Here is a 14061-nt window from a genome sequence, read left to right as displayed (position 1 = left end):
ACTCCAGACGCCCCAGTCCAGCAAAACGCAGAACAAGACCGCACACACATCAACATGAAAACAAGCCGAGCCGAGCACCCCTCCACCACCTTGCTCTCCACTATTTTCTCTCTCTCTCTCTCTCTCTCTCTCTCTCTCTCTCTCTCTCTCTCTCTCTCTCTCTCTCTCTCTCTCTCTCTCTCTCTCTCTCTCCCTTCTCCAAATAGAAAAGAAAAAGAAAAAGAGGAAGCCTATCACATCGCCTTCCCAACACCCCTCCCTTCGCTCCCCCCGCTCATCCGCCTCCCCCCACCACCGGCGCCTGGTCCTGGCTGTGTATCCCTGTCCCTCTCCCTCTCCAAACGATCCCGCCAGCCCTGTGTCGGCGACGCCCGCTTCTCAGGCGGCCACCCGGCCTTGCCACCACCACCACCACCCCCACCCGTACCGGGCCCCACGTCAGGCCCGGGATCGCTCCAGTCCCCCAGGCTGATCCCGCTCGAGTACTTGGACGAGAAGCTCTCGGAGCGCATGTGTGCTCCGCCGGGACGGCGCACGTCCCCCGCGCCCACCCCGCCGCTGGCGCGGTTGTTGTTGCTGCTGTTGCTGCTGCTTCCGGTGGTGCCGGCCATGCTGCTGGTGATGCTGCTGGCTTTGGCCTCGAGGTCGAAGGGGTCGGAGCGGAACTTGTTGCGGGTCGCCGACGAGGTGACGCTGTCGCGGCCTGCGGTGCCGGCGGTTCCGGCAGAGGGGGTGTAGTAGTTGTAGGCGGTGCTGGGTTGGCGGCTGGTGGTAGTGTTGTTGTTATTGTTGCTGACGGATTGGCCTCGTGAGCGGCGGATATCGGCCACGTAGGTGGCGGGTTTGGGCATAGCTGCGGGTGGGGGGTCGCGGATGGCATTTGCGTCGCTGAAGGGGTTCAGGGGCTGGTTGATGGCGAGCGGCGCGGGCTGGGCGGAGGTGTGGGCGATGGCATTGGCATCGCTGAAGGGGTTGTCGTTGCTTGGGCTGCTGCCAAAATTGAGGTTGAGCCCGCCGAGGAAGTTGTCGGTTGAGCTGGCGCTGCCGTTCTTGCGCGAGATGCTGGCTCGTCGGCGCTGGGCTTCGCGGTCGAGCTCTTGGTCGTCCATGTTCAGGAGGGTCAGGAAGTCGGGCTGGGAGCCGAGGGCGGGCTTCTTTTCCAGGGGGGCGGCCGCTCGCATATTGTCCTTACCGGCTGTGTTGTTACGGAGACGCCAGTTGAAGTTCATGTCGGCTGTCAGCCGCGACCACCAGTCCACAAAGCGGTCCTTGGTCGTCACCTCGGGGCCGCTGATGCCCGAATTTGCTCGGCTGTGAGAGCTGGGCAAGTCCATGAACTGCGAGGTACCCCGGTCGAGATTCACGGAGGGCGCGCTGCCACCTGTTTTGTTCCTGAGGTGGCCGCGGAACCTCTTGAAATTCTGACCCAAGGCAGCCTTGACCTTCTCGGTCACCGGTGTCGGTCCTATGCTCCCGCGGTTGATGACGTAGCCGCCCTTCTCATCCCGGTCAAAGGATGGCACTGCATCGAGGGGCGTCAAAAGCGTGCTTCTCCTCTTCCTGAGTCGTCGGCGTCTCCACCACCATATGAAGAACGCTAGGATGCTGATGGCCACGACGCCGCCTATGACGCCGCCGGCGACAGCCACCGTCGACTGGACTGCGTTGCTATTTACGTTAGGAAGGGCGCTCACGGCCGAGTTTGTCGATGTTGTGCCCGCACCGTCGACCGTCCCGCTGTCGGCCGATGGTTCCGGCGACCCGATGGTGGTGCTGAGAGGCGTTGCTGCCGGGCCTTCGGGTAGCCCGGGAGAAGTTGACGTAGCCGGTACATCTGCAGCTGATACTGTTACGCTGCCATCAGTCTGACTGCTTTGCACTACGGATGCTTGTTCTGTCTCTCTTGATAATGTTACGTCTGCGAACGCCGTGAAGCTCTGGGGAGTAGCGCCTGCGGCTGGGAGAAGCGCCGCAGGGGGAGGTGTCGGTACAAGTGCCGAAGGCTCTGACTGACTTCCCCGACCCTGCGTCACTTGCGCCGAGCTGGCAACACGACTGAGAGGGGTGCTTGAAGTGAAGATGACCAGGGAGGAGCTCGTCGTACTCGTTGAGCTTGTATCTGCGGTATTCACATCTGCATTCCCGACCGCCACCGCGACCGCCTCCGTCGTTGGGCTCGCCGTCGCCTGGGCCGAACTCTGTACCGTGACCGCTTGGGTGTCGCGATTCGCGCTGACCGTCGCCGCCGACGCTCGAGGGACCGCCGTACATCGCCGGCCCTGGATCGTGGTCAGGAATGCCCCCGCTGGCAGAGCATTCGACGCCATGATCAAGCCCCACACTGATGATCCCTTTTTCTTTGTTTTTCTTTTTGGCGAGACCAGTCGCACCGAACGAAGGGGAGGAGGAAGTCCAAAAAATACACAAGCACAAAAAAGGGGGTTCAAGAGAAGCGAATATGCCAGGCCACTAGGGCCGTCTAAGTTGTTGCAAAAATCATCAAGATTCTAAGGAGAGGAAGAAGAGGAACACTCCTGTCAAAGGAGACGACAAACAAGACGGTTCGCGGCTAAACACAACACCAGAAACTCATGGTGAGGCGGATGAATCGACGGGAATCCATGGGAAATCGGGGACAGTGGAAGATCTGGGGTCGAACAGATGGTGAGAGAGACACGGCGCCGGGCAACGGCGTCTTGGCGGAACGGCCATGAGCACAGCGATTCAGAGACATGGCCAGTGTTCAACGGCAGCATGTCCCAAACGGGCGACTTCTGACATGATGCACGGGCAGGTCGTCGTTTGATGGGCCGGAGGAGGGGTTCGGCGACGGTTGTGATTGGCTGGGAAGCAGTGCCATCCGAATCGACATTGAGGCGAAGAGCCTCATGGATCGGTTCGTCGCCTAGAGAAGGGCTGCAGTCGCTTGCGGTGGGTTGATCCCTGTCCTGTGACGCTTGTGAAGCACGAGGACTGCGGGGAAGGGAAGGATGGGAACTCCGTAGCGGGGAATACTCTTTTCACGATCGCGCTTCCACGAGGAAATGTCGTCCTGGATCGCGAAAGCGCAATGAACTACACCTCTGGTAATCTTTGGTTTTAAGAGATCTATTCCATTACTTCTCGTAAGAGATATCAATACGTAGCTGATGATGAAATGAGCGTCCTTGTGGGTTCGGATGGATTGGACGTATGCCGATTTCCGTGAGGACGGGAGTTTCTCTGGTCCGAGCAATGCTCTGAAACAAGCTCTGGGGACGGCAGGAAACGCTTGGGCCACACATCATGAACCGCTTCTCCCATTTCAGGAGGCGCCGACTGACTGGGCAAGGGTGGAGGGGCATTCAAAAGGACCCCACACGCCCGACGGATGATCTCGAACCTGCCTCTCATTATCTCGAGCAACAAGGGTCGGACACGCTCGGAGTTGCGCCATGACTAGATATCTAGTAGAAGCACGGAATTCGCCGAAAGGAAAAAAAAGAAAGAAAAAAGGAGGAAAAAAAAAAAAAAAACCCCTTTTAAAAGAGAAGGGAGAAACGCGAGACATGCACATCGTCCAGCACCCTCTTCGGCCATCACCGACCTGGCTCGGGCCGGGGTTCCAAGGGTGCACGGCCCAATTCAATGATACTATCTCATGCAATGCCAACGAAATGTTGACTGCCCCGCTCGCAATCCACCCAGCAAACATCTCTCCCGCCCAACTGCCAGCGGACCCGACAAGTTCGCCTGTTCCTTCTGCAGCACTCTTTTTTCGCAGTGTTGGGATAATACGCAGCGTAAACGGTGCTGTACGCCCGAGGAACGCTGTGGTGGAGGCTTTCAAATTGGCTTCAGCCTACGTGGTGCTTGTCGTAAAGCCGGGCTGGGCGTGATCGACTTGACTAGCCTCCGTCTCGCCTCTCCCCCACACCACGCTTGCACGCTTGCCCTAGGCTCTCCTCCTCCGAGTGAGTGCCCTGCAGAGCGAGGCCTGAGCAGCACTGATCAAGGACCGCCCTTGCGTTAGCCGGCCAAGACACACTACCAAAATGTTCGGAAACCTCACGTACCTGAGTAAGTCGTGTTCTCTCCACATGTCGATATCTTGTACGACATGATCCCGACCTTCGAGCGAGTGCGTGCCACTCGGCTTCTGGTAGGGCCGTCAAATTGGCCATTTCTTGTCTCTCTCGGGAGCTGGGAGAGTTGAACGGACTTGCCGGATGTGCTCTCGCCATTAAGCGCGTTTATGCGGATCCTGCCCCCTCTTGGCCGTTGTTTCGTGTGATCGCCCTCGGTGCCGGTCGGACCTATTATTGTGTTGTCTCTTCTCGGTCTCTATCCGTTGTCTAATTCTGGTCGTCTAGTTCCTGTGACACCGGCGGTGCCTGCCAAGGACGTCCCGCCGCCCACGCCCATCAACTTACCCCGGTGCTACCCACAGGCGCCCGACCATGATGTTCCTAACACCCAGGGGCCGGTCCCGAGCCGGCCGGCTAAGCCGCTCACTGCCATGCTACAGGGCATCGTCCGGCCGACCGAGGTTTCTCTGTCGCATCTCGAGGCCTTGGGGACTCACGTGGTCCCGGATGCCGGCCCCGCCGAGCTGATCCCGGACCCGGCATTCATTCCGGACTTTGAGGCTTGGCACGCACTCTCCTCGGAAGAGGTGCACGCCACCAATGAAAGTACACGGAAACGCCTCAACACGGGCAACCTATCGCCCGGCTGCCAGACGTATCTGGAGCGCAGACGGGAGCTGTCCATCGCGAACGAGGCCGCCTACAGGACTGTCCGCAGACTGCCTGCTCCAAAGGGCCAATCGCAAGCGCGCCTGGGGAATGCATACGAATTTTATCGCCACCTGGAACTGTTCACTGCCTTTTGGGAAGACACGTCACGGCCACCGAAACCAGAGACAAAGGCAGAAGGGACGGGCGAGAGCAAGGGCGAGAGCAACAGCGAAAGCGCGCCTACTGCCTCCGAAGGAGACAGGTCCTCCGAGAATGGCACGGGCTCGGTGCAAATCTACCGCACCGGCTGTGGCAGCCAGATGCCGGGCGAATACCGCCAGAACATAATCACGGCCTTCTTGAAGCTAGTAGCTTATGACTTCGCGTGCAACGTGACAATGCCCCGTACCGAGCCACGGCTACACATCACGTCCAACGCCTCCAGCGCCCCGCGCAGCTCCTACTTCTCCTCGGGGTGCACGTTCGTGTTCCGGAGCCCCGCCACCCGAGAAGAAGCCCGCGCCGGCATCGTCGAAGGGCCCGTCGCCGCCGTCAGCGCAAGGAACGCCACCTCCTTTCCGCCCGCTGACAGCACCGGGCAACCGACTACCGCCCCAGACCGCGACTCGGTCCTCGACCTGGCCCGCGAACTCGTTGCGGCGCTCATCACGGCGCAGCACCGCGCTCGTGAGGGCCGCACCGAGAAGCGCATCGGCGAGAACGCCTGGTGGGCGACCAAGCCCCGATGGGGCGGCGGCCCCGGCGGGCCCATCGGCCGCGAGATCGAGATGCAGTCGGGCGCGGACGAGACCATCGGCGACAAGGACGCGCCGCCGCCGGAACGGCCCTCACCACCATCGTCATCCTCCTCGGCGAGCGACGCAATGGCCCTCCCCAGGCGACCCTTTTCCCGCCCCGGCTCTCTCCCCGGCAGCAGCAGTAGCAGTAGCGGAAGAGAGTCGGGCTCCGCCAAGGGCGCCAAGCGCCTCAAGAAGTCGGGAAACCACCCCATGTATGACAACTACCGCATGGTCCGCCCGCCCGCCTCGACGTGGGACAAGAAGACCAAGTACGCAGCCATCGGGCGCGCGAAGGGGGCCGGGTACGACGACATCTTTGTCGTGAGCTCCGTCCTGCACCACGTGAGCATCCTCCGGGTGCGCGTGCCGGATCGGTTGCTTGCGGTTTTGGAGGGCGAGGTGGAGGACGGTGGCGATAATGGTACTGGGGCGAGGAGCTGGGGGAGGCTGGAGGTCTGGCGGAGCCAGTGGTTCGACCTTTTCAAGGTCGAGGATCGTGTCGGGGCGATGCAGCTTCTTTGGAGCATGATGGCCTGGCTTATGCGGGAGGATGCTGAGGGGGGAAGGAAGGAGGAGGGCCAGGACGTCAAGATGACGGGAGCATAGTTGGTGTGATCGGTCGATGGTCCGGATGAGGAGGGACAAGGAATATGCTGGCAGGAAAGCCTATACGCATACGGTTCGAGGATCGTAATCTTGACAGCCAGGCCGGGAATGGGTTGGGGCATGTAATCGGTTCATGTAGATAGCGTAAGCAAGCGTGAGACGCATATCTAGCATCTATAGACCAGGAGCATCGAGGTTGGGAAAGATTGGAAATAGTTGAAACAGAGATGGTCTTTGGCTGGTTAGAGAACTCCGCTTTCCCGCAAGCCCCAAGTCATTACTCCAGCCTCCTGGGAAAGGTCGCTCCGTGTGGTTGGAGGGTTTTAAGATGCGCCGCTAAGGATCTTTACGCACTGTGTGCAAGGTGACCTTTGTCTCACACGCGATGCCCAAGGTTCGGGATACGGGAAGGCCCTCCACGGGAATCACTTGCGCATCGACGTCCGAGCTCGACAGTCGATCCGGGTGGCCAGTTCAGCTGGGGTGGGAGATTGGGATTGATCTTGCCACCGGCTTTTGCTCGGATGAGGAGCCCATTGGATGGATGAGGTTGACTGCAATTGAGCCGAGGCTACGGAGGGTTAAGAAAGGATACGACCCTGGCTGGTTCCCTCCCCTAGCCTTCCACGGGAGAGGGCCCCTAAGTCGTATCGTTACAGCTAAGCTAGGATTAAAGCCAGGCGAACAGGGAAGCAGGCGCCTGCGAGCACTTGGTGGCGCATGCGTCCCGGGGATCTGGGACGATACAGTACATACCCGCCAGCTACCATCACATTGACCCCGGGAGCTTAGCGTGTGGCGCGGTGGAGAGAGTGGCAGACTACGCTCGGCCTCCGAGGATGAAGCCGGGCTTGGGGGGCTGCTCTGTGTGGGAGAGAGGCCTTAACTTAGCACGGCCCGATTTGACAGGACCGCAAGCACTGATGAGATGCTGCAAGGAACTTGAGACATGGGGAACAAGGGTGCAGGTGAGGCTTCCGAAGCGGCCTCTAGTTGGCTGCTGGGGGAGAAATTAACCGTACATAGGTTGTGTCACGGCTGCAACGTTGGGCTGATGCATAGTACCCACCATCCACGCTGGCACATCGCAGGGCGGCGGAGCTGGCCTGCTTCGGCATGACCGGCTTGAGGACGGCAGGATCTGATGAATATGAGCAACTACTTGTGTCCACCTGAGATTTTATCGCTGCAATGGATTAATGTAGACTTTGGTGATTAAGAGAACAAACCGAAATGGGCATGGAACATTCCCGATCTGAATTCCTGTTAAGGAAAATGGGAAAAGTGCATCTTAAGTTGATTTGGCCAAAGCTCCCTTCTCTAACCCCGGCTGCTTCTGGAAGCGATGAGTGGCTAGCGATGATGTTCAGCAGCTCCACATCGAAAATCGCGGAGAGCTGGCCAATGGGGGTCGCCGTTGCTATCCGGCGCTAAACTATTCTGGGACTCGTGCATTACGTGCACATGTGTTGACCGACGACATGTTGAGGAAGTCACCGCAAGGCCGAGCGGAGGAAAAGTTTTGAATCACAACAAGAATAATCTTGGGACATGGCAGTTGCATCGCTGGCATTATGAAGGCCAATTAGTTCAGCCAAGCTAACATCTCATCTCCTGATATTCGGGGCCTTATGCGTCCGTTTAGCGCTATCTCAACTCATTGACCACTTAGGCAGGGGAACAAGTCGGAAGCTGGGCTCTATTACTACAAGCCTGCACGCCTCGGAGATTTGGAGACTACCGGTGCACACATGAGTTGAACTGGCTGTCTGGGACAACTGCTTCAAGTTCTGCAAAATAGAGAAAAAGAAAGTAGAAAAGAAAAAAAAACAAAAAAACAAAAATCATCCCAGCTGCCGAGCAATCCCAACTGTCAGCTGAACGCCAGGGCAGCTGAGCAATTCGCCTCAAACAAGGACGGCAGACACAAACCGGTGCGAAGAGAGAACACAGCCGTTCTTACACTAGCGTCCGTCACGGGATCCGCAACCCACATGGCTTGGCGTTATCACGATCCCTCAACCAGGTGTCCAATCACAGCAGCTGACGTTGACTGACCCCACCCACCGAGGCGCCATTTCAGAGCCCGTGGCCGAGCCATGCCCGACTGGTCTGCCAGTTTGCACGTTCGGAATTAGGAGCTTTCGCGTTCGAGACCAAGCCTTGAACGCCCTACTCAGCCCAAAACTGCTCGACTGTTTGCACGAACCAGCTGCCCAAACACTCGTGTTCTTTGCTCTTTTTCAACCCCTAGAAAATAAGGGAAGATATAGGGCCCGTTGAAAAACCCCCCCTGCTGGTGAGTTTGACCCCCCCGGGCCTAGCCGCCCGAACTTTCCGCGCCCGGCCTAAGCCTACCTTGACCGCTCCGTCGGGTTCACACCAGGGTCCTGCGCCGCGTTTCTCTCCGTGTCGTCTATCGCCTCATCCCGCGCATCGTTCTGATGTTGTTTTTTTAGTTTTTTTGTGCATGTGCATTGGGGCTTAGTGGAATCTCACGCTCATTGATGCAACCTGATAGACGTTCGAAATACGTTGTTACCGTCAGCATACAACCGCCCTTCTCCCCGCTTTCCCCACCGCCCAACGCCCCGCCTAGCCCCGAAATCTGCTTGTGCTCCCGACAAGCCTATAAACGCCGCGGCACCCCGGAGTAGTCTGTACCTGAACTTCGCTCCGCCCGACCTCACCTGTTCGACGTCGCGCTCCCTCCAGCTCGCGAGGCCATCTCCGGCCGTTCGCCGACCCTTCCAGTTTTCCTTTTCCCATTCCGAGCTCGACCCCGCCGCCGACGATCGTTGCGGAGAATGTCTGGATACCCAGGAGCGGGTTATAACGCCGGTGGATACGCCCCTCCGCCGCAGCAACAATACGCCGGCTACTATCCGTATGGTCAGCTGTCGACGGGCTTGAAGCTAGAGGCTAACTTGGTTTCAGTCCCCAAGGTTACGGCTACCAGCAGCCACCTCCACCTCCGGGCCCTGGGTATGGTTACCAGCAGCCACCACCGCCCCAGCCTTATGGCTACCAACAGGTCCGTCCTGAGTTGAACACCGATTTGACGGTACGGGGCAACTAAATAGACGTGTGCTCCAGCCGCCACCGCAGGGTTATCACCCTCCGCCCCCGCCTCCCAACAACTATGGAAGACCTAGTGAGTGTGTCCTGCTCTAGTGGGAGGAAATGAGCGCTAATCTCAGCAGCAATGCCATCGGTAAACTCGAACTCATATGTTCATGGAAATCCCAACGCGCCGCCGCCGCCGCCCCAGGCGACGCAGCATTACGGATACGGCTCTCACGGGTTTGCCTTCCAGTACTCGCAGTGCACGGGGCGCCGGAAAGCCCTGCTAATCGGCATCAACTACTTTAACCAGCGCGGCCAGCTCAGAGGGTGCATCAACGATGTTAGGAATATGTCGGCCTACCTCGTCGAGAACTTTGGCTACAAGCGCGAGGACATGGTCATTCTTACCGACGACCAGCAGAATCCAATGAGCCAGCCCACCAAGCAGAACATCCTACGGGCCATGCACTGGCTGGTCAAGGACGCACGCGCCAACGACTCGCTCTTTTTCCACTACTCCGGTGAGTCCCGTGACGCCTGCGCGACTTGCCCCGGTGCCTATTTCTGACATGATGGCAGGTCACGGTGGACAAACCAAGGACCTTGATGGAGATGAAGAGGACGGGTACGACGAGGTCATCTATCCTGTTGACTTTCGCCAAAACGGCCATATCACAGACGACGAGATGCACAGAATCATGGTGCGCCCGCTACAATCAGGCGTGCGCCTCACTGCCATATTCGATTCGTGCCACTCGGGTACGGCGCTCGACCTCCCATACATCTACTCCACACAGGGCATCCTCAAAGAGCCGAACCTCGCCAAGGAGGCTGGCCAAGGTCTCCTCGGCGCTGTATCCGCATACAGCCGTGGCGACCTTGGTGGTGTCGCTAGCAATATCATGGGCTTCTTCAAGAAGGCCAGCGGCAGCGAAGACGCATACGCCCGTTCTATGGCTATCAAGACGTCGACCGCCGACGTCATCATGTTCTCTGGCAGCAAGGACGACCAGACTTCGTTCGTATACCCCTTCTTTTTGAATGCTTGCGGGTGATGCCTCCGTGTCGCCCGCTCTCCCCTTCCCCACTTTTGGTTTCTCGTTCGGCGTCCAACTGGGCAACGGTTTCCCGGGCATGATTCAGTCGGGAGATCGCTGCTCTAATTAAACAGATCTTGGGCTCTGGTGCCGCGACTACAGTCAGAATGCATGGCGTCCTCGGCTCGTTCCGGGAGAACGAGGCACTGGCGTGGATCATTGCGGAGCCGGATGTCATGATCTGTTCACCCCCCTGAGCAAAGCATAGCCTCACCTGTGGCTATAACTATTGCCTCGGACGCGCTAGATCATGTTGGAAGACCCTTGTCTCGAGCACGGGCTTCTTTCTTACCGCTTCCTTTTCCACTCGTCCAGATTTTCTAGACATGGGCAAACCGCTAACTTTTCCTCCTCCTCTCGTCAGAGCCGATGCAACGATCGCATCCCAAGCCACGGGCGCCATGTCGTGGGCCTTTATCACCGCCCTCAAAAAGAACCCGCAGCAGAGCTACGTGCAGCTGCTCAACAGTATCCGGGACGAGCTGCAGACGCGTTACACCCAGAAACCGCAGCTCTCGTGTAGTCACCCCCTCGGTGAGAAACGCCTGGCCGCCCGCACCAAAGCCCGCTGTCTCGTGACTACGTTTAAGGCGTGTCCGGACTAATCTAAACGGGCCACACACAAAATCCGAAATGAAATGAGAACCTGAGTGCTGACTTATATCTTGCGCCTTGGCCGGGCGTCGGGTTGAGGGGGGATTATAGATACCAATTTGTTGTTCGTCATGTGATGTACATACCATTACCTACCAAACATACACACACCGTGCGCTGAGGAGCCCTTTGCAAGGGAGGGTTTCTCCGCCCGAACGGTTACCGCTCCCCGCTCCCCGCTGTCGTTTACCGTTTACCATTTACCGCCACGCTATTCGCGGTCGTTCGCCGCCGTCGCCGTCTCCGTCGCTATCAAAAACTGGGAACCAATATGCTGGGCTGGGCTGGGCTGGGTTTATGTTTGGATTGGTTGGTCGGGCATGGGTGTGGGGGAAGGGTGTTATCGTTCCACTTCCTTTTGTACGTGGTATAATTTAAGGACCGTCTGGGTTAGGGACTAGGCATAGGAATAGGAACAGGGGAAAATGAATGAGATGTTGATGGACGACATGAAATAGTACTTTTGCTTTCTTCTTGTTGTTGTTATTGTTGTCTTGACAATCTGAGACAGCACGGCCGCTTTGTGTACGATGTTTGATGTCATCAGCTTATTTAATCGTTTGGACTTATAGTTGGGTGAATGGGTGGGCTTGGATGGATAGTTACAAATTGCTACTATTCATCTTCAGGTCGTTGGGTTGGGAGGGAGGCCTAATCCGTTGATCGTATTGGTGACGATGATGATGGCTATGATGATGAACAGCCGTTAACTCTGGTATCCCTCCCTTATCTTTACGGTGTCTCTCATTCAAGGTTTGTTGATGCTTGCCTCGTTGAAAGAAGCCACCGGGTCGGTTGAGTAAACTGCTTGTCTTGCTGGCTTCCTCCTTGGTTCTTTACAATGCGTTTTCAGCTCGGGGCTGGATGAAGCAATGGCTACGGGATGTCTGTGATGTATTTGGGATTGGGCGGCGGTGTAGGTTTTCCCTCATGAGGAGCAAAGCTGCAAAAGACCCGTCGGCCCCTGAACCTGATGGTAAATATGCGACAAGTCTCACTTGTCCTGTCTCGCTGCTCTCATTACCTGCGGTTGCTACTGCAGAATCTTGTCCGACCTGTCAATATCTGTCTAATATCGTTTCTGAGCGAAGGGTGATGTCTCTTTTACTCCTTCGGCTTCGTGATAGGCTTCGAAGAGCTTAGCGGTTTAGTTCCAAGCAGCAAGGACCTTTCGGGCCGTTATTGAAGGGAGAAACTGGTGAGTATAGATATGGGGTAGCTTCGGAGGCTCCAGAAGGGGATAGACCACAGGCCCTTACCCCAAAGCATCGGTAATAGCGTTGCCTAGGAGTAGTCGTCGTCACGAAATGTCTTAGCCACAAGTATATATACGGACCTAATCCGACCGTCCAGCTGTGATTTGCAGAGTAAGCGTCTTCGTGACTTCCTTAGTCATGGAAGCGACTCTTGTTACTGAGCTATGACCCCGGCGTGGGGCGTTCCGGATAGTCAGGTATGACTTCAGAAAGACCGTGGCTATAGGGTATTTCTAAACTACTCTGGGCCTCATTGCCGGGCACGCAAAGAGTGAATGCGAACTTGGATCATCGTATGTCGATTTATCGTGCTCTCCTACGTCCGTTACCTAAGGAACTCTGGCCGATTCGTTTCCGGAATGTAAACCATTGAGAATGCAGCCACACCAAGGACCAATGCGGTGACGACTTAGAATGCAAGAATCCATTTATGTATAGACCCAGTAGTCTGGAACACGCTGCACTCGCACAGGCGCAATCATACAGCTCTCTGAAGTTCAACAACAACCATCGTTTATTTCTTCACGGATTGAGCCGAGCTAACAATACATTCTGGAAATAGTTGTGTCTTAGATCAGGTACAGTACCCGGGACACTTCCCCGCAGTCGATTTGCCACAAGGCACAAAGAGTGGAACAGGCAAGGTTGCTTGGTAATTACATTGTGCATGTAATTTCGTGAATTGCCGGAACTAACACGGCGGGGTCCGATCGGCCGAACAATGCTAATCACTCTGTTCTGTATGACAGAACACTAAACAGTAGTAACAGAAACAAACGGAAGATACCACCATCTGAGATATCCGTTACTCTATGGTCCACTGCGTCTCAGGCATTCCGTTTCTCGGGACAGTTGGTCAACGAGGTAAGGGGGAGGCAAGAACCACGATGGATGAGATTTGACAGAATCGGCGTTTGCCGGGAGCTGCCGCCTGAGGGTCAGTGATATCCACATCAACGTCCCAAAGGAGCCCCAAGATACGCCATCCCTCTGATTCCCACGATAGCCATGCATGTGTCTAGGCGTCTCGCCGAGCCGAGTGCAAAGGCCAGGATGTGCGGCTTGTGTACAGCACGCGGCTTACCGCGTCATCTGCCAGCAACCGCTCGGGACCATGGTCGGTGGTTTCTATTGACGTTCTTGCTGAGCCGCAGGCTCCGCGTGTCCGGCCTATTAGGGGCCGCTGGAATCCGCCGAGCGTGTTATCCTTGGGTCGGACGATGCATTCGGGGGGAACTTGCCGAAGCTCTTGAGGTCGCGGGCTGGCGGATGCATTGGCCGCTGGGCTTTCGGCGTGTTGAATGGGTTTTGAGAGTCCTGAGGTGCAGTTCTCCACCACCTCGTGAACTAATATACCGGGTAGGTTAGCGTTTCGGTCGTGGGACCCGGGAAAGAGAACCGTCCTCAAAACCGGTATTCCTTGAGAGCCGAGGGGAGAATGTCAAGCGTAGGTGCGCAGAAGTGCTGGCAAGCCACGTTGCCAACCTCGGGACTGGTCCATGACGAGCTCCATCTCCGTGGGGGGTCTGCTAGTGAATGCGCTGCGGTAATAATAAAATTACTCAACACGATCGCCTTGGGATCAGTTGGTGCATCTCAAGCACCTGGGGCTATGATTCATGTCCTCGCGCTCTAAGCCAATCATGACTAGTAGGGCACCGAAGCACAGTAAGGAAGCAGTGTGTTTCTTTCATTTTGGTTTGTTTTTTTGCTTTGTCCGCCGAGGACGAGCTTGGGTGCGAAACAAATGGTAGTAATGGAAGTGGGAAACCCCTATGGAAAGGAAGAAGATGATCCGAAGGAAGGGCGCAGCACAGGCGACTCAGCCTCGCTTGGGAACTTTGGGACGATTTCCGGATTTGGA

The 14061-nt window shown here is 56.9% G+C and overlaps 3 protein-coding genes across 3 annotated transcripts; 2 read left to right on the top strand and 1 right to left on the bottom strand.

The window, feature by feature from the left end:
* Positions 1-233: 233 nt before the first annotated feature.
* On the bottom strand, positions 234-2327 carry MFIFM68171_07449 (uncharacterized protein; the record flags this gene model as incomplete). The annotated part of the gene is made up of 1 exon (XM_071062869.1): positions 234-2327. The coding sequence occupies one exon, from the start codon at positions 2325-2327 to the stop codon at positions 234-236; it is 2094 nt and encodes a 697-aa protein (XP_070918970.1).
* Positions 2328-4034: 1707 nt separating this feature from the next.
* MFIFM68171_07448 (uncharacterized protein) lies at positions 4035-6124 on the top strand (the record flags this gene model as incomplete). The annotated part of the gene is made up of 2 exons (XM_071062868.1): positions 4035-4059; positions 4353-6124. The coding sequence occupies 2 exons, from the start codon at positions 4035-4037 to the stop codon at positions 6122-6124; spliced, it is 1797 nt and encodes a 598-aa protein (XP_070918969.1).
* A 2807-nt stretch (positions 6125-8931) lies between these two features.
* MCA1_2 (Ca(2+)-dependent cysteine protease) lies at positions 8932-11018 on the top strand (the record flags this gene model as incomplete). Its single annotated transcript, XM_071062867.1, has 7 exons — positions 8932-9011; positions 9062-9158; positions 9221-9278; positions 9328-9711; positions 9770-10208; positions 10652-10821; positions 10993-11018. The coding sequence occupies 7 exons, from the start codon at positions 8932-8934 to the stop codon at positions 11016-11018; spliced, it is 1254 nt and encodes a 417-aa protein (XP_070918968.1).
* Between the last annotated feature and the right edge of the window lie 3043 nt (positions 11019-14061).

Source organism: Madurella fahalii, assembly GCF_045866475.1.
Source record: "Madurella fahalii IFM 68171 DNA, scaffold_4, whole genome shotgun sequence".
NCBI classification, from domain to species: Eukaryota; Fungi; Ascomycota; class Sordariomycetes; order Sordariales; genus Madurella; species Madurella fahalii.
Note: the sequence above shows the minus strand (reverse complement) of the source record. Positions and strands in the feature narration are given on the sequence as shown.